Below are 18,558 nucleotides of genomic sequence, written 5' to 3'. Positions count from 1 at the left end.
GGCCGGGGCGCCCGGCGGCGCGGAACGGAGCGGAGCGGCGCGGAGCGGAGCGGCGGGCGGGGGCGGGCGGCCGCGGGGCCCCTTTTATGCGCGGCCCGGGGCGGGCGCGGAGGGGCGGGCCGGGGCCGCCGCCGGGGCCGGCGCTGGGGCCGGGGCCGGAGCCGGAGCGCGGCGCAGCGCGGCCATTCTGCGCGCTGCCCCGCGGCGCCGGGGGCGGCGATGGGGACGGGCCGGGAGGAGCCGGGGCGGAGCCGCAGCGCGGGACGGGGACGGCCGAGGGACGGGGCGGGCGGAGCCGTGACCGGGACTGGCACCGGCACCGGCACCGGGGTGGGCACCGGGACGGGCACTGACGCCGGTACCGGGACTGGCACCGGGCGGACGGAGCCGATGGAGCCCCGGGGCCGATGGAGCGGGGATGCCCGGGGGCTGATCGCGGCCTCCCGAGCTCACGGATCGGAGCCGCCCGGAGCTCTGCGGGCTCGGCGCTGGCTGCCGCGGGCCCCCGGTGCAGCATAGAGCCCCCGGGCTGGAGGCAGCCCCGGAGCCCCCCGGGCCAGGGCAGCGGGCAGCCCCGGAGCCCGCCAGCCTCCAGGCCAGCCTGGGTACCGCTGCGGACACAAAGCCGCCGAGCTGGGTTCCCCCCTGCATCTGCGGGCCAGACCCCCCCCAGCCCCACTCCCCTCCGGGAAGGGGTGCCCGGGCCAAGGCCCATCCATGGGGCAGCGCAGCAGCTCTCAGGGACACCGGCGAGGACCACCCCGAGAAGGAGAGGCAATGGGGTGCGGGGCCTAGAGCAGATGCTGCTCATCCAGAGTTCATCCTGGAGTGGTGGGGTGTGCTGGGACCCCCTGGTCCGGAGTGAGGAGGAGGATGCAGCCCAGCAGCCCCTCTGCCCACCCAGCCCCAGCCCCTGAGCGTGGGGCGATGCGGAGCTGCTGGATGGCTCTGCCCAACCAGCCAGCCTGGCACACACCGAGCTTGTGGGCTCCTCACACGTTCACGTGAGGGAGCTCAGACATGTTGGGTGTCCCCCTGAACGCCAGGCCAGGAACGGGGTTCATTAGCAAGCAGCTCTGCCCTTCTGAGCTCAGACATTCCTGGCGGGGAAAGGCTCCTGCTCCATCCCAGGACGATGCTGTCCAGGTTCCACCTGGAATGAGCTTGTTTGAGTGAAACACGGAGAGCCATGTCTTCACCCTTTTGCGTTCCTGGTCTTCATTTCCTTGAAATCTCTTACGTGGAGGAAATGCCCCAGATTGGGTGTCACAGTCGCGTTCCTGCGTCACAGGTTTTCGAGCTCTCCTCTGTGGCACTTCTCCTCCCTCACCTCTTTCCAACCAGATTTGTATAGAGCTGAAGCAAATGCAGCAGCCGGCTTGAGGCTGTAAATAAGACTCCAGAAATTAATATTGATTTGCTTTTAATTTGTAGTCTGCTTAAAAAAGAAAAAAAAGACTTCCACTGCAGTTATACAAAAAGCCACTCTTCAAAGGAAAGGTGCTGGAACCAAAACGCTGCTTGGTGACGTGTCTTAGAGCAGAGTCGCTATGCTGGGGAAAAAAAAAATGGCATTATTTATCTCCAGCAATTCTTCCCACCCTCATTTCCTATAGGCAATGCGGCTATTTGGGCGTTGCATGCGAGGAGACAGCACAGCGTGGCTGGGGCTGGGTGCTGGGCACCGACCCCCGTGAGCGCTCAGTGCCATCCCTCAAGGTGCCCATCACGCTCAGCCAGGAGCGGGCTCAGGCCATGGTCCCACCGGCGTGGACACCAACTGCCTTCGCTCCGGGGCTCCGTTACTCTGCGGCGCTGCAGAAGCGCCGATCTCAGCAGAAAATCTTGGGTGACACGAGAGGAGGCCAGAGAGCTGGGAAATTCCGAGGCTGTTTTATTTGCTGTGCAAGGCAAGTACTCCCTGGAGCCTCTTTGGGGAGCCCTGAAGCTTTTTATCGGGCTAGAGGAGTGCGAATAATTGATTTTTCCACTCACTGGCCAAACCAAAAAAAACTGGAGGGAGGGCGGGGGGGAGGAGAAGGAATTGTTTCAAGTTTATTTGAACAAAAAAAGTCTTTCTTTTTATTCAGTGCAATAAAAACAGGAGGGAGAAAATCTTTTGGGTGGTCGGACAGAATATTTTAACGCTTTTGAATGTCTTTTTAGAAGTGTTGGTAGCTTGCAAAATAAAAAAAAAAAAAGGAGACAATGTCATTTCAAAAGGGTGAAAATGGGATGTTTGAATTTTTCAAAAATGCTTATTTTTTCGAGCGTAAGCATTTTCTCAAGTGTGACCTAGATTTGTTGATTTTTTTTCAACCTCAGTCTCTCCAAAAGGCATTTTTTTCCCCAAAACCCAGCTATTCATTGTAGAGAAATTAAGGAGGGCCAGGAACCGAGTGCCACCTGTCTGGCGAGAGGACATAACCCAGCAGAGATGCCAGGACCTGCAAACCACTCCAGCGAAGGCTTTAGCAAACCTTCCAGCCCGAGCATCCTTGCCCATCGCTGGGGTTTTGTTTTCGCTGCAGCTGATGGGGAAGGCTCCAGCTTCGTGTGAAGGAGCTGGAAAAAAATCAAAAATGCGTCGTGCAAGGGTGCATCCTCGCACGGTACAAACCCCCTCCGGTTCTCAAGGCCATCCTGCCGTTTCCCGTCTGTCGCTCGTCGTAGAAAAGAAGAAGAGAGGAGATTCCGGGAGGGCTCCTGCACTTAATGGTGTCACGGAGCCACGATTAGATCCAGCAGATACTGCACGGGCGAGATTTTTCCATTGAAATTTCTGTGTCTTTTGATCTGGGCAGATATTTCAGTCCGCGTTTCACGGGACCTGTGTGCATACTGCCTTGGAAGGGTTTGAAGCTCTTTTGGGTTGACATCTGCTTCTAATCCCTTCAGTGCACTCCGCTGAGCAGCGACAATTCCACCTGTGTCCGGAACGTCGTTTAGGCCTGATCCTGTTGCATCACTGGTGCAAAATACCGGTGCTGTGAGAAGTTTCACAATTACAGAAATTGGGCTCGGCCAAGAGGCTCCCTGCTGTGTCAGAGGGAGGGATTTTTGGAGCCCGTAAAGTCCATCTTCATTCAGAAACTGGCAAAAGCTCGGCTGATGCCCCGAGCCCGTTCAGGCTGGCTTGTTTGGCGGGCGGGTGGGAGGTCGGGGCGAGGGGCAGTTTGATGGGGAGGAAGGTTTGCTTGTGACAGGGTCACTGGGCTGTGCCCGTGCTTCCGCAGAAATGAGAGGTTTTGCAGGTGCCATTGGGCCATCTCCCACCAAAGAGGAGTTTTGACCCGAGGGACGCACGTCAAGACACCAGGAGCCCCGTGTCTCGCTCTCGGCTCCATCTCGCACTTGCTGGATGGCTCTGGGCAGATCCTGTGGCTTCTCTGTTTCCCCGCTCTCCCAGCCCTCTCCCAGGATGCGGGCGCTCCCCCGGACTTGTCCTGCTCAAGGATGGGAGCGTCGCCAGAGGCAGGGGGAGGGCGAGGGAAAGGCTGGGTGCTGCCGGACACCCCTCCCTTCGACGTTCATGAGACACCAGTTTCCATCTCAGCCGTGGGAGCAGCTGGCAGGGAGATGCTCTTCCTCCTCCTCCCCATCAGCACGCTTCGGCGGGTGTTTATCCACCCCCTGCTCCACACCCAGCTTTCCACCACGGAGCTGGAGCTCACTGGCCCGGTTCCAGCGGGGCTCCACATCCTGGGACACCCTGGCCGCCCACAGCACCTTGTGCCCGAGCTCAGGGATGTCCCGTGTCGGCAGCGGTGTTTGACGGTCCCCAGTGGGAGCTGCGGAGAGCCGCTGCGACGGCGGTAATTAGCTCTGACTATTAATTAATGCAGTCTGGGGCTTTCCTCCTGGCACGGCTGCAGTCGTGCTCATTCCTCCCTCGTTTTGCTGTCACCCAGCGTGGGGCTCTCGAGGAGCGGGGAGAGGCTGGTGATTTATTTGCGCTGCTGGAGGAAATGGGAATGAGAGGAGAGCTCGTAAAAAGCACCGTCTCGTTTTCTCTAGGCCTCTGTGTGTGGCACTATTGAGCTGGAAACATCTTCCAGGTCAGATGTATAGAGATAGCAGGAGAACTGATCATTAGCAGGATTAATTATAGGCTTTGTGGGTTGTGAAAGTCCAGAAAGTTCAGTGAGAGCTGGGAGATCCCTCTTGCACAAGCTGGCAGGTAGGAACCCACCCAGGTCCTTTATTGTTTGCAAGCAGATGTCAGCGCTATAGGTACGGAGCGGAGAGTGCCCGGTGGCACTTGGTGCTGTGCAGCCCTGGGGTTGGCGATGGTCCCCGGCCAGGCTGGGCACACCCGAGCCCTCCCACGCACCAGCACACCCACAACAAGTGTGCAAGCAATGATGCTGCTCCCACGCCCCGGCGGCGTGCAAACCGCCCTGCTCCGCACCCACCGTGCCCCCACGGCACGGGCACCCCGCTGCCTGAGCGACGCAGGGCGACAGCCCCACCGCTGACCCACCATTTTGCCCTAGAAGAGCCAAAATATCTCTAGTGGCTACAGCCAATCTGCACGAATAACGTGGCTGCAGAGGGACTTGCTCCTGGAGAGGCTGGTGCTGGCACAGCTTGTTTCCTGAGCTGGATGCCAGCCGGTGTCGGTGCCACGCCGGTGTGCCACTGTGCCCGCCGCAACAAGGATGTGGATGTAAGAGCAGCACTGAGGCCTCCAGCTGCTCTAGGGCCCCATGTCCCTGGGAGCACCCGTCCTCAGGAGCATCCCTACCCAGAACACCCATCCCTGGCAGCACTTATCCCTGAGACCACTCATCCCTGCCAGCACCCGTCCCCAGGAGCACCAAACCCCAGGAGCACTGAACCCCAGGAGCACCCACCCCTGGGAGCACCCACCCCGGGCGAGGTTGGCTACAGAACAGCGCGGGTGAGCATGTCCGCAGAAGTGCCAGCACGGCGGAGGGGACCTCCCTGGGCAGGAATGTGCCCATGAGGTCCCTGCCAGCGCCCAGCTGGGCAGGCAGCGCTGCCACCCAAGGACAGCGTTGGCGTTCCTTCGTGCCGCGCTCCACCGCAGCCGCCTCCTCTCCTGCCAGGAGGAGAAGGACATGGGAGCTGGATGTCCCAGGATGTGAGAGCTGGACCCGAGCCCAGGGGTGGTGGTGGAGTGAGCGGGGAGTGGCACGGGGGTCTGGCAGGATGCCCGGGGAGCCGGCAGAGCCAGGCAGTGCAGGCAGGGCAGCTCTGGCACATGTCACCTCCGCTCCCGGCAGCACACAGCCACCGTGGGTGAGATGCCCAGCGAAGCAGCGCGGGCACTCCCCAAATACAGCCCTGTGTACAGTCAACACGGGAGGCCAGAGCTGGCACCGCCCTCGGGATGCCTGGAGGGGGGCTCGGGGCTGGGAGTGTCCGACCCACGGGAGGATCCCGACCCCGCGTTTCCCCTCGGGCACCCCAGGAATAGCCCTGGGCTGCTGCAGCTCGGCGGGGACATCCCTGCCCGGGTCTCTAAGCCACTGTCACCTTCTCAGCGCTCTGGACAGCTTGGAAATAGGCACAGCAGAAGGCACCGGGATACCGTAACCTCCTGCTCTCTGCAGCTCCTACCCCTTATCTCCAGCCTCGGCCAAGTCCTTTGGGCGGCATCAGCGGGAAGGTGCGGACAGCCTGGTGGGATGGGACGGGACGGGACCCCTGCTCAGCACGGGGTCCTGCACCTCAGGGCTCCCAGCAGGGATGTCAGGGACCATCGGAGCACCTAGCTCTGCCCAAGGGCTTTCCATCCCCAGCCACCACCACAGCCACCAGGGACCAGCCACCGGTGAGGGGCTCAGACCCAGTCCGGCTCAGCCCTGGCTGCATCCCGGCGGGCTGAGGAACAGCTTCTGGGCAGAGCCAACGATGGAGGAAATTCCTTGGGGAGTTTTCTTCCTCCTGGTGCACGCAGGGACTCTGCAGCCATTGTCCGTGCATGGGCCAGCCCTGGTGTGAGCTCACACCAGCTCCCCTGGGGCTGCCGGTTCCTGTCCCAGACGCTGCCCTACCCAAAGCCCCCAGCCTCCGCGTGCCCAGTTGCCTCGGTGGATGCTGCTGGTCTCCTGGGAGAGGCCGGGGAGCCGGGAAGGAAAGGGAACCGCCCTGGGCTCAGGCCAGGTTGGGGTGGGACGTCTTCCTGCCTGCCATAGCCCCTGGGATTCGCCCGCCTCTTGGACTGGAACAAAATGCATCCGCTGGCACGACAGGCTGGGTGATGGCGTACCCGGTCCGGGAAAGCCTCGCTGCGTCAGCCGGCCCTGGCTCCGGCTGGCAGTGCTGGATCTGCAGAGTTCCCACGTGGCACCTCGGGGATGGACCTGGACCAGCGGCCAGACCCAGGTCTGGACCCCACGTGTGATGCATGGGGACCCAGAGCCCGGGAGCAGCCTCATCCCTGGGCTGCCCTAATCCAGGGCAGCGGGACAGGCTTGAGCCCAGAGCTCCCATCCCTTCCCAGGTCCATGGTCTTGGCTGGGGCTGTGCACCCATGGGGGCAGCTCCCCACTCTGCAAGGGTGCAGGGATGGGGTCATGGTGGCAGGGCTCGTCCTCAACCCTGTTGCAGCTCCCCAGCCCCTGGCACCAGCGTGGCCACAAGATGGCATGGCAAAGCCACCCAAGTGCCACTGCCCTCCTCGGCTGCAGTTACCCCCTGCAAAGCAGCTCTGTGGTGGTCAGGGGGCACCAGGACCCAGAGCGGGGCCAGGACCCGCCGTGCTGATCCCCCCAAAAACATTCATCCCCCCACTATGCTCCCGGCTGCAAACCCAGCCCATGGCAGACAGGGACCCAACATCCTCCCCGAGAATCCCTGGAGCTGCATTTCATCTTGGGGCATCCACAGGGGCCAGGACAGGGGGTCTCTGGGGTCCCCGTGCTCTGGACACGCAGCCCCCCAGAGCGAGGGGGATGGGAGGCAGTCCATGGGGAGCATGGCATCTCCCCTGGGACCAGGCTTTTAGGAGGGATTAGAATAACATCCATCAGGGATGGCTGGGTCCTGCCCCGAGGTGGGAGGCGTAATTAAACACCTTCTTAAGCTTTCTTCCATTTTATTTGGCTTGTTGACCCCTGGGGAAGGCCCAGACCTCTGGGAGCACAGAGGAAACTATTCTACAGCCCCGTTGGGGAATCGGCTCATGCTCCTCAACAGCAGCTGGAAAAATGATTTTACAAGGTGAGAAGTGAAGGGCTTGTGGTTAACTGAGTGTCTCGCTGCTTCTGCCCCAGTAATTGGCACGTACAAGTGGTTCTTTCCAACTGACGAGGGTGGATGTGCACACTCGAGTCGCGTCTCTCATCACACCGCCCTTCATCCCCCTCTCTGTGCATCCTCCTGCGTGAAGCTGAGCTTTACGTTTTCTACCTCATTTTATCACTTACCTCCATCAAGAAGGGCAATCTGCCTCAGCTGCCACTCCACGGGCACGTTGGCACCCGCACAGGTACGGCCCTTTTCAAGTGCAGCTGCCTAATGGGTTATTGGCAATCATGTCTCATTTGGCCCGTCCGAGCGCCGCGCTGCGCTGACGGAGAGAGAAATGGGAAAATCATGGAGGAGAACAGAGAGGGGACATGGAGGAGAAACTCGTTGAGAATCAGCTGGGAGAGAATGATCCTTCATGTCTTACAGCACTTGAAATCCTCCCCGAGACCCGGCGAGGGGTGAGGGCAGCCCCTGGGTGCAAGGGGCAGCGCGGCGGGCAGGGCTCGGTGTGTGCCTGGCTTCCCCAACAAGCACAGCGAGGGGATTTTTCCTTCGGATCCGAACCAAAGGCAGCGCAAACGCTGCTGTCCCCGCTCCACGGTTGGCCGCAGGGGCTGGGCAGGAGCAGGTGGTCCCCGCCGAGAGGGGTGGAAACGGCTTTTTTTGCCAGATTTCCTGCAAAATCCACCAGTGCTGGTGGGTGCGAGCTCAGCAACTCACAGGAGCTGGACTCGGCCCCCAAACCTCAATCTTCTCTAGAACCCAGATCCCTCCCGCTCCACTATGTGCTCCTGCCCACCCCGAGGCTTCTCCATATTTTAATAGGGAATAACATTTATTTATTTTCATCAGCGGAGCCGTATATAAAATTAAGCTCTAAGAAGGGACTCACAGAGCTTCTGTTCAGCCCAGTCCAGGAAAGATTTCTAACTTTGTCATCTTAATTGACACTTAGCCTGGCAGTAACTCCCCGTCGGGCAGTGAAAGAGATTTACTGTAAAACTGCAGAAGACACCGTGTCAAGGAATTAAATCATGTCAGAAAAATCTGGGAGTGACCCGACGGCTGAAGTGGCTGCCCCGTGCAGAGCCGTACCAGGTTTTGCTTTAAAAAAACAAACAAACCACAACAGCACAATGAAGCCAAAGTTTCCTTTGATCAATTCTCATTTTAATGAGGGCAGGCTCCGAGGAAGCAAACAGTACATGTTTGTATCATATTGCAAACAAACTAGTACAGAAATCTAAAAAAATAAACAAAAATAAATATCTTCCCTTTTTATTTCTCCCCAAGTTTATAGCACTAGGTTGACCTGAAAACAAGATGAATTTACCACTGCGCCTGGACAGCGGCCACGAAAAATCAAGATTTTTTGGAATGAGATTGTCTGTATGGTTTCAGAGAGGTCAGAGTACCAGGAGATCCGCCGATGAGACCCTTCCTCGCCAGCTCGGGTGAACGGTTCCACCTCGGGCAGTCAACGCTCCTCCGGTGCAGGAAGCATCTCTGCTGGGCCCCTTCAGCGGACCAGAGCCACGGCTTCAAGCAGGAGAAGCTGGAAGGAGATGAGGGGACGGGTTATTTCAGAGCCTCATGAGCGTCTGGCTGCGCACCCGAGCCCCGCCACCCCCTGCCTCCCCACGAGGGACGGCGTTTCCCCTCTGCACAGTGCTCAAACCACCGCCACGTTCCTGATATCCATGAAATATTCCCCCTTGCGGGCTCAGCTCCGACCCACGGTGACTGCAGACCCCCTTTCTGCCGCCGTGCAGGCGGATCGAAGCCCACGCAGACACCCAAACGCCGGGTCTGGACCCGCCTGCGAGGCTGCCCTGGAAATTTGGCTGTGAAATGAGAGGGATGCACACACGTACGTGGGTGCAGAGCCCCAGCCGTGGTACCCGGGGGTGCTCTGCCCATGCACAGCCTGCCCAATCAAGGGCATCACACATGTACCGCAGGGCTGACTTGGCCTGTCTGGGCTTTCCCAAAAATATACCAATTCCAGATTTCATCAAAAAAAAGGAGGAGAGGAAGGAACACAGCTACACCTTTCAGGGGCTGATCCAACAGCTAGAAGCCTCCGTGGATTTCATCTGGATGTTGGCTTCAGCTTTACACGAGAGGAGAGATTTAATGTTTGGAGACAGCCCTGAGCCAGTCCCACGCAGCCTGGCAGGGAGAGGGGTCTCACCGAGGGGCCACGGCGGGAGCACCTCACCACCACTGGTCCCCCCCAGCATTGGCAGCTCCATCCCGCCGGGTGCAGGTTTGGAGGCAGCAAACGGGGGGCACAGAGATCATTTGCCCCCCTTTTCTGCCCTAAAGCCGTAGTGCAGCTCCTCCAAACACAGCGGGGAGCACAGCCCCCTCCTCCCGTCCCGCTCCACCGGGTGCTACGCACCTTGTGGTTCAAGTTCAAGACCGCGGCGGAGGCTCCGCTCCTGCAGCTGCACTCGCGCAGCGGTGGCGGGGCTGTAACCCCCCCCCGGGGACCCCGCTGTCCCGCAGGGCGAGGGTCCCCTCGCTCCCCCACACCCTCCCAGCCCAGCCAGGTCTGGGGTGCAGAAGGCAGTGTGGGTGTTGGGGGGCAGCTCCCCACATCTGGGTGGTGCCATGGGGCAGCCCAGCTCTCTGCTTGGGGCACCCCAAAACCCCGGTGCCCGCGGGATGGGGAGACTGCAGCAAGGCGCCGTGCACCCCGGTACCCGGTGAAACCCCCCCGAGGCTCCGTGCACCCCCATTATGAACACCCCCCCCCCCCAGCACCCCAGGGTGCCGCAGCGAGACCGCGGGAACAGTCCCGCGCCCCAGGCACGGGTGACACCCCTCAAGCATCCTGGGGCTCTGCGGCCCCCCCCGGTGACACCCTCGGGCTCCACCGCCCCCCCGCCCGCCCGCCCGCCCGAGCCCCGGGGTTACCTGAGCTCCGCGGGGGCCGGGCGGGGGCCGGGCGGGGGCCGCCCCAACCCCATCCCCGCCGGAGCAGGCGCTGCAGGAGGCGGCCGGGACCGAGCGGCGGCGGCGGCGGCGGGGCGGGCGGCGGGGTGTCCCCGGCGGGGCCGCCCGGGGGCGGCGGGGCGGCGGCGGGGGCGGCTGCCCCGGGGCGGTGCGGGGGCTCGGCCGGCAGCTCCCGGCGCCAGAGGTAGGGAGAGCGGCGGACGCCCATGAGCAGCCCCGAGGCGCGTCCCACCGTGTGGTACCGGGGGCTGGCGACGTGCTTGTACCAGGCGCCCGTCGGCAGCATCAGCCCCAGCAGCACCAGGGCCCCCCAGGCGCCCCCCGACAGCTGCCCCCTCGCCATCGCGCCGGGTTCCGGGCGGGCAGGCGGCGGGCAGGGGTGCACCCCGGCCCCCGGCGCCCCAGCGAAGGATGCCCCCGCGCCCGCGCCCCGCCGGTTTATACCGCCGTCGGGAGGGGCACCCCGCGGCTCCGCCCCGGCAGCCCCGGGCCGCTCCGCTGCCAGCCTCGGCCCCCCCGCCCCTCCGACCCGCCGCCCCCAGCGGCCTCCCGCCCTCCCCCTGCAACCTCCCCCCGGCATCCCCCTCATGCTCCCGAGCATCCTCGAGCATCCCGAGCATCCTCGAGCATCCCGAGCATCCTTGAGCATCCCCCTTGCCGCCTCGAGCATGTCCAAGCATCCCGAGCATCCTTGAGCATCCTTCTCACAGCCCAAGCAACCTCCTCGTGGTCCCCTTTGCCACTCCAAGTATCTTCCCCATGGCCCTAAATATCTTCCCTGGAACCCTGACCATCCTCCCCACCACGCTGAGCATCCCCTGCTGCCCTCAGCATCCCCACGAACCTCCCCACAGCCCAGCATCCTTCCTGGCCCCTCAGGACCTGCTCGACAGCAGCAGGATTTACTGCTGGAGGAAGAGAGATGTTATAAACTGACTGCAAGTGAGGACCCTCAGAGGGGACTGGCACCCCCCTCCTTCAGATATGACCCCCAGCCTCACTGCCTAGAGAGAGACCGACTGCAAGGCACGGGAAGACGCCCTGGAGGAACCTGTAAGCGAGAACAAATTGAGGCGATTTTCAGCAAAATTCGTCCTGAGGGAGGTACCGGACCGAGGGGGGTGATGCAGAGTGAAGCCCTGCTCTTGTTACTGGCCTCACTGCAGAGACAAAGCTGCTGCTGGAGGGGAGCAGAGGGCCCACACATGTCCCAGGGAGCATGGCCGTCCTCCGGTACAGGGCCTAACTGGCTCCTCTCCACCTTCATAGTGCCTACAAAATGGTGAGATCTGGATCTCACCCCCATCTCGCTCAGCTCAAACTAATATCTCACGCACGGTTCGGGGGTCCTGAGTGCCCATGAACTTGTCTCGGTGCAGGGCAAAGTCCGACTGCTTGAGAGGTGCAAAGCAATAGGAAGAGATGAGACACTGAACCTGTGCAGGGCGCTCAGACGCTGCTGTGGTCACTTTTCCATCACTCGTGCACAGCTCACACCCACACGAATGCTACCCCTGGGATCGCCGTCCGCTGCGGTCACTTTTCCATCACAGTTACAAACCGCCGGCTGCCTGCCCCCTGCCCGAACACCTACTTCATGAGTAACTCCTGCTCTTCCACCTCTTCAATTAAGTCATCAATTAAGATGACCCAGGAGACTAACACCAGATTCCCACGGGACACCGGCCAACTTGTCTTCCTCTCACCGAAGCCTGCCGCCTTCATAATCCAGAGAAATTCCAGGACCTGCTATGTCCAGCCCCATCCAACACTCCTCTGGTCCCAGTTCTTAAGAAACATGAAGATTGGGGGTTCAGCGACGCCATCCCTGCTGCCTCCTGCTGAGAGACACTTTATGTTGCCTGGATCAAAATCTTGATGTTTTGCCCGTGGATATTTTGGAGGGCCATGAGGAGCTGGTCGTTCTGCTCCCGGCTGCGATTCGGGAGCGGACAGTTTTGTCCTGTGGTGAAGCCCTCAAGACCATTTGCAGGGGATTTGCCAGGCTGCTTCCCCTCCTCTTCTGCAACTCAGTTCTTCTTAAATAGGATATTACCCTGAATTTTGCCACTCCAGTCAGGTGACTTTTCCCCCCAGATTCCTTACTAAAACCAAGCAGGTCAAATTTATGCTCATCAGGGAGCAATTCCAGTTCCTCTTGCTTATTAGCCAAGTTCTTGGCTTTATACACTGAACTATGATTAAATAAAATCTTGATTTTCAGGCCACACAGTAGCTTGATTAATTGTATTTTCAGCATCTTGCATGTTCATGTGTGCCCATTTCTCCTTGTTGATACTATTTTAACATGCTCCCAAGGAATCTGGCCAGCCTCCTTCCCACCATTGGGCTCCCCAGCTCTTTACCAGCACCCATCCAGCCCCCATCTTCTCACGCCCCGCAAGCACAAGTTCCCAGCAGTGAAGCTTTCTCCATCAGCCCAGCTTGCACACGTCGGTGGTTTGTGACCCTCTGCTCAGGCATGGGGACGTGTCTGCACATTCAAGCAGGAGACAGACCCATGCTGGGGACCCCTCGGCGTGCGGGAGCAGGTTCTGCTCATCTCCACCAAGCAACAACCTCGTCCTGTGGGAAGCAGCCCCATGGCCAGGCAGGGGCCGAAGAGAGCGGGGCTGGGGGCTGCGGGGAGGAGGAGGAGGAGTAGAAGAAGAGTGCAAAGCAGCAATAAGACATGAGGAGGTGTAGAGTTGGTCGGTGCAAAGCCTCACCGTTTTCCTCTTCTGGGAAGGCTGCGAGAGAGTGAAATTCCCAGTTGGTAAGATGGGGATCCCAGCCTTTTCCCGAGCGGAGTGCTGGAATTTATGTCTGTGCAGAGAACGATTTTTTCTGTTAATAAACCAGACTCAGAGAGTCCAACTGGCCCATGGCCCAACTTCTTGGAAGCACCCGGGCTTACAGTAAGGACGAAGCCGGGCTCCCACCTCCCACCGAGCCGCTCGCTGCCGGGTGGGCTATTTTTGTCACCCTTTGAGTGCTCTGGACATTCTGAACGGCCTCACCACTCCCAGGTTTTAACGGAGCCATTAATGAATGGCAGCGGTACAGCACACAGACAACAGCATCCCAGCCCTCCCTGGTCACCCACGACGGGGCACGCGCTGCCAGGTTGATTTCACTCAATAAAAACCCATTATACTTCCTTCTCCCCCCGAGAGATGGATCGATTCCGAACGACCCAGCGCTCAGGCTGGAGAAGGCAGAGGCTCGTTCCTGCCTCTGCCCCCCCTTCCCCAGCAAACAGGCGGTTTCGCAGCTTATTTTTTGCTGCAGCAACACACCGACGTGGGCTCAACCTTCCCACCCGGGAACAGAAGATTTTCTCATTCCTAGAGATCCCAGGAAATGTCTTTGACGTGTATTTTTGGCATAACTTGAATAACTCGTCACGCTGATAAACTCTCCGGGAACTGAACTGAACTCTCCCCTCCCGGCACGTTGAACGATTCCTGCTCCCAGCCAGCCTGTTGTGTCTGCAGGCACCTGGAGATCCCTCAGGCTTCTACAGGAAGCTCCGGATCTCGAGCAGAGTGAACATTTCCTCTCCCAAGTATTTTAAAACATCTTTTGAACACAACAGCTGACAAGCAATTTGTCTTCTATTTATATTCTAAGTAGCTAAAATACAATTTTAGGATTCCTGTTTCCCTTGCAGACACTGATGCTCCCGCAAACACCGTAGCACATCAGTGGACACATCTCATCGTGCTGCCCTGAGGCGGTTTTCATGCCAGGAACCATCCCAGAGGAACAAAATCCCAGTTCTTCTCGGTAGATAAAAAGCTTTTGAACAAATCCTGGCTCCTATGGAAGTTTTCTACAGACACCTCTGGGATTAACATTTCAGCCTTTCGTGACACTTCTAGAAGGTGCAGGTGCTTGAGTTCACCCAAGCAGAGTCCAGCTGATCTCAAGTCCTTTAGAAAACCTTGTTTTTACGTTTTCACTTAATAGACACAATTATTAGCTCCAGCATCACATTTACCAACTACACAGACACTGAGCCAAGGCTTTGCTCATCTATTCCAGTGCTCAGACAAACCCTTGATGATGCTATTCCACATTTGTTGAGGTGAAGGGCAGTGGGATGTAACCATATGGCTCTGCTGCTCAGAGGATTTAAGGTCTTTTTCTTTTGTTTTCGAAACAAAACTAATCTTTTTGTAAGAGGAAGACTCCACTGTTGGAAGGGTCCTGGCTCCTGGTCACCAAGGAGGCAGCTGCAGCTCCTTGCCCCCATGGATGCTCAGGCTCTCAAGGGCAGAATCACAGAATGGTTTGGGTTGGAAGGGACCTTCAAGATCATCTAGTTCCAACCCCCTGCCATGGGCAGGGACACCTTGTCCTAGATCACATTACTCAAAGCCTCATCCGACTTCCAGGATGGGGCAGCCACAACTAAATCTAGAAGAGGGATACACCTCCCTCTTCCCTGCTGGACCAGCCATCTCCACCACAGCTCTGAGCTGAGATAGCAGAGCACAAACCAGGTTTTTGGTCTGAAAACCACCTGGCTGGGGTAATGGGGGGTGAGCAGCCGGAGGCATCACATCTTAAACCCCTGCAATAAAGCCAGCCGAGCTCTCTTGTCGGCGCCCTGACTCTACCCGATTTAATGTGTGCTGTGCTCTCGCCTCCCACCACACACATTACTGCACCCATTCAGGGTTTGTGGCTTTTGAGAATGATCTAAATGAATCTGATGTCCCAGAAAGAGGCACTTGAAAAATAAACCGGTGTGGTTTAATGACAGCATTTTCCACATTTTTATTATAACGACTCTGGTGTTTATTGGGAGGTTAGCGACTCAGCCGAGCACGAAAACAAAGCAATTGAAGTGGCCAGCGCTGTGACAGGGTCTCTGCACGCCTGGTCGTTAGTGCTCATCCTATACATGACACATTTTGGCCATTTGGGCTCTGCAGCATCTCCCTGTGGGAGTATGATGAGAGGACGGAGGCAGCAGCACTTTGGATGCGGAGCTGGGTGCAGTTTGGTACGGAGCCTGCCCTCCTCCTCCAGCTGCGGAGCACTCTGCAGGCTCACACCGCCGTCGTTGATCGTGGTCATCCTGGTTTTCAGGTTGGGAAACTGAGGCCCAGAGAGCTCCAGTGAGTTGCCAAGGACCACACGAGCGAATGGCAGGTCTGGAGCCTCCTGCTCCGAGGTTCTTCGCTTGGAGACTCTGTCTGGCTCTGCCTTCCCGCGCAGGGCTGAGACAGGCACAAAACAGCCAAAAGGCAAAAGAGGCTGCACCGCCATGAAATCTGCTGGAGCAAACGAGCTGGAATCCGAGGCTGCACCAGGGACGTGTTTTGCTGCCCGTCCCCACGCTCCTTCCCGAGCCGGTGCCGAGCCCGGTGCTGCTGCAGGCAGTTTCTGACCAGGTTCGAAGCTCAACCTCTGAGCAACCTGGTACCGAAGATCCCATCTGAAAAGGTGAACGCGACAAAGTCCCCATGTGGCCGCCCCACAGTCATGGCCTGGCTCCCACCACTCCATCTCTGCCTGCACGACGAATTTCGGCGGTTCACCCTTCACCTGCTTTCCCAGATTCCCATCCCTGCAGCCTCTTGCGTTACTTCAACCGGGGAGCGAGCGAAGTCTTAGCGGCAAGAAAAAAAAACTATTCCCCAACATGTGGCTGAGCAAACCCTGCAGCTTCCCAGCACACGACCCACCGCTGAGCCTCCGTGGGGAATCAGAACGAGCGTGTTTTGCTCAGGAGTGGGGATGAGGCACTTAGCGAGCGGGGCCCAAGCAGGCTCGGTCCCTCGGGTACCGCGGTGACGGCACCCCAGGCAGATACTCCCAGGAATAACAACCTTTGCCATTTTCTTGCATCTAGAGTGTGTCCTCATGCAATAAAACCAGATTACGGAGCGATTCCTTCCACCAGTGATTCAGAACATGCTGATTAAATGTTATTTCTTTGTTCCTCCGAAATAAAGGCACGGTGGCTGATACGCACAAATTACGATTTCCAACTGCGAGGCAAGACACGCCTTGGCTCCGCGTGTTTTGGTGGCTCTCAAGAGAAAGAGGAAACAATACGTGGTGTTTCCTCATGTTGCAGATCTTCTTATTAAAGTGCACTAAATTAATTATTTTACTCCTAAGAAACGACTAATTCCTCACTATTTTTAGACTCGCGAAATATTTGAAGAGATTTTTTTTTTTTCCCAGGGTCCAGTCACGTGGAAGTTAAACAGCAAGCAGTAAAGTCTCCAAAGGATAATAAACTGTCTCAAATTACTTTGCTAATGGAACAAAGAGTACTGTAAATGTCACACACGCTATAACAAGAGTGGTAGAAACCTTTGCATGAAACAATGGATCCATTAGCACTAAGTTGAAAAAAAAAAAAAAAAAACAACCCAGACTCGCGATACTTTTGCAGCTCCATGGAGCTCCCCGCTCCGAGCCCAACGAACTTGTTTGTTCCCTCCAGTTCTGCAGCTCAGCTCACAACGTGGCACCCTGCTTAGAATCATAGAATCATAGAATGGTTAGGGCTGGAAGGGACCTTCAAAGGTCATCTAGTCCAACCCCCCTGCAAGGAACAGGGAATCACACACACTCTGAAGGCATCGATCGTTCAGCATTTCAAAGCCCTTTACAGACAATAATTAAGCCCCATCGCACCCAGCTGAGTCAGTGGAATTATTTCTGCTTAAAGCTGAGGTACGGAGAGGGAATAACTGAATCACTGATTGGAGACCAAAACTGAGCTGAGGTACGGACCCAAGCCCTCCCCACCAAACTCCGCTCATCGGTCCTCGCCTATCTAAGCTTAATGAAGTAGTCCATCATCTGACAAGCTTCAGGCATGATCCTTCACTTCATACGTGACTCATCAACTCGAGAAACTGCCTCTGATGGGGCTACTTGGGTGAAGGGATGAACTGTCAGACACCATCACATCGCCCATCCAGCCAGCCCTGTATTTTGCCTGTTTTGCCTCCAACAGCTGCGGTTGGCAGAACACTAAGAGAGTCTCTAAACATCTCAAGGGCTGAAGTAATGTCATCACAGAGTGATCTGGACACGACATAATGCCACCAAAGAATCATGGCGAAAAATTCACGAGGCTGTGATGCGACAGCGCTGCCTTAGAAAAGCAGCAAAGACAAAAATCCGAAATGTAAGTAAAAGAAGGGGGAAAAAAGATGCCATCAGATGGTTGTCACCAATGCAAGCAGATTTCTCAGCCCCCTCCAGTCCGTGATTCAGTCTTTCTCCTGGAAGTGATTTACAATAACGAAAGCGAGCTAATACCCAGATGTGTGAAGTATAGAGTATATTTGGCTCCGATCTGAAGCATGTTTACTGTAAAGAGGAAGAGTTGTGAGATGAATCTTTTCTTTGACAGCTCTGAGATCTCTTAACCAAATCCCACACAACCCCGAAGTGCTCTCCTATTTTCTTGAAATTTAATTAGGGGAGGCTATATTGCACACACAATTATATACGTGTAAGATAACTGGAGCAGAGGGCTCTAAGGTATGTAGATGAGAACAAAATTTGTCTTTAAGCAAACCTGCACAGGTGGAGCATGTTTTCCTTGGCATGAATGCTTTGCTGGATTAAGAGCTATATTTGTAAAACCCTCCGAGACATCAAAAAAGAGGCGCATTATCAGTCCTATTCCTGGACCAGCACTACAACTAGAACGAAACATGCTACAACTGTGTTGCAAGAAGCAGGATGCTACAAGAGGCAGCCCAATGTCCCACACTGACCGCATGCAATTCTTACTGCTGTTTATGCAGATTGACACCCCCTCAAAATCTAGAAGCAGACTAAAAAAAAAAGATTATTCAGAGCAGAGTGCTCGGGCTGACAGGCCACCAAACGGGGAGTCGGGAGCTCTGAGCTGCGCTCCTGAAGTTATCCGTTATTTGCTCTCTGACCTCTCCAGCTTCCTGAGCCTTAGCATCGCTGAATATAGAAATGGGGATGAAAATGCGTCTTGTCACTTGAAAAGCACACCCAGATCACCAGGCTGAAGACCTTGTGTTTGCCAGGTCCGACCCTGGGCCAGGTTGGATTAAGCCTCAGACGCTCCCAAGGCTCCCACCCCACCCAGAGCATCATGCGGTGCCCCGCTCCGGCTGCCCCGTCCCCTCCGATGTGCCCCCGTACCAAAACTGGGGCACGAGCAGCGAGGGAGCTCTCGCTGCCGAGCTGCTTTGCTTCTGCCCGCTGACGTTAGCTCCCGTAACGTTGTCCGAAAAGCGAGCTCTCTCCAGGTCCTCAGCCTGTTCTGGGAATTGGCACCTTGGCGCTCCCCCTTGAAAGCCTAATGCCGTTTCTTTCCCCCACTGCTCCTCTGAATTCCCATCTAGGTGCTGTATT

At 57.4% G+C, this 18,558-nt stretch overlaps 1 protein-coding gene across 1 annotated transcript; it reads right to left on the bottom strand.

Annotated features, from left to right (window-relative positions):
• Positions 1–8,740: 8,740 nt before the first annotated feature.
• NPW (neuropeptide W) lies at positions 8,741–10,525 on the bottom strand. The gene is made up of 2 exons (XM_086622533.1): positions 10,164–10,525; positions 8,741–8,780 (listed from the first exon to the last, which is right to left on the bottom strand). The coding sequence occupies exons 1-2, from the start codon at positions 10,523–10,525 to the stop codon at positions 8,741–8,743; spliced, it is 402 nt and encodes a 133-aa protein (XP_086478659.1).
• Positions 10,526–18,558: the final 8,033 nt, after the last annotated feature.

Source organism: Tauraco erythrolophus, chromosome 17, assembly GCF_009769465.1.
Source record: "Tauraco erythrolophus isolate bTauEry1 chromosome 17, bTauEry1.pri, whole genome shotgun sequence".
Taxonomy (NCBI): domain Eukaryota; kingdom Metazoa; phylum Chordata; class Aves; order Musophagiformes; family Musophagidae; genus Tauraco; species Tauraco erythrolophus.
The sequence above is the reverse complement of the archived record's forward strand: the minus strand, read 5'-3'. Positions and strand labels throughout refer to the sequence as shown.

Coding starts and splice junctions, on each gene's coding strand:
- NPW (XM_086622533.1), bottom strand. CDS start 10,525: ATGGCGAGGGGGCAGCTGTCGGGGGGCGCCTGGGGGGCCCTGGTGCTG. Junction 8,781..10,163: donor GGCCCCCGCCCGGCCCCCGC/CCGGCCCCCGCG, acceptor CCTCATCTCCTT/CCAGCTTCTCCTGCTTGAAG.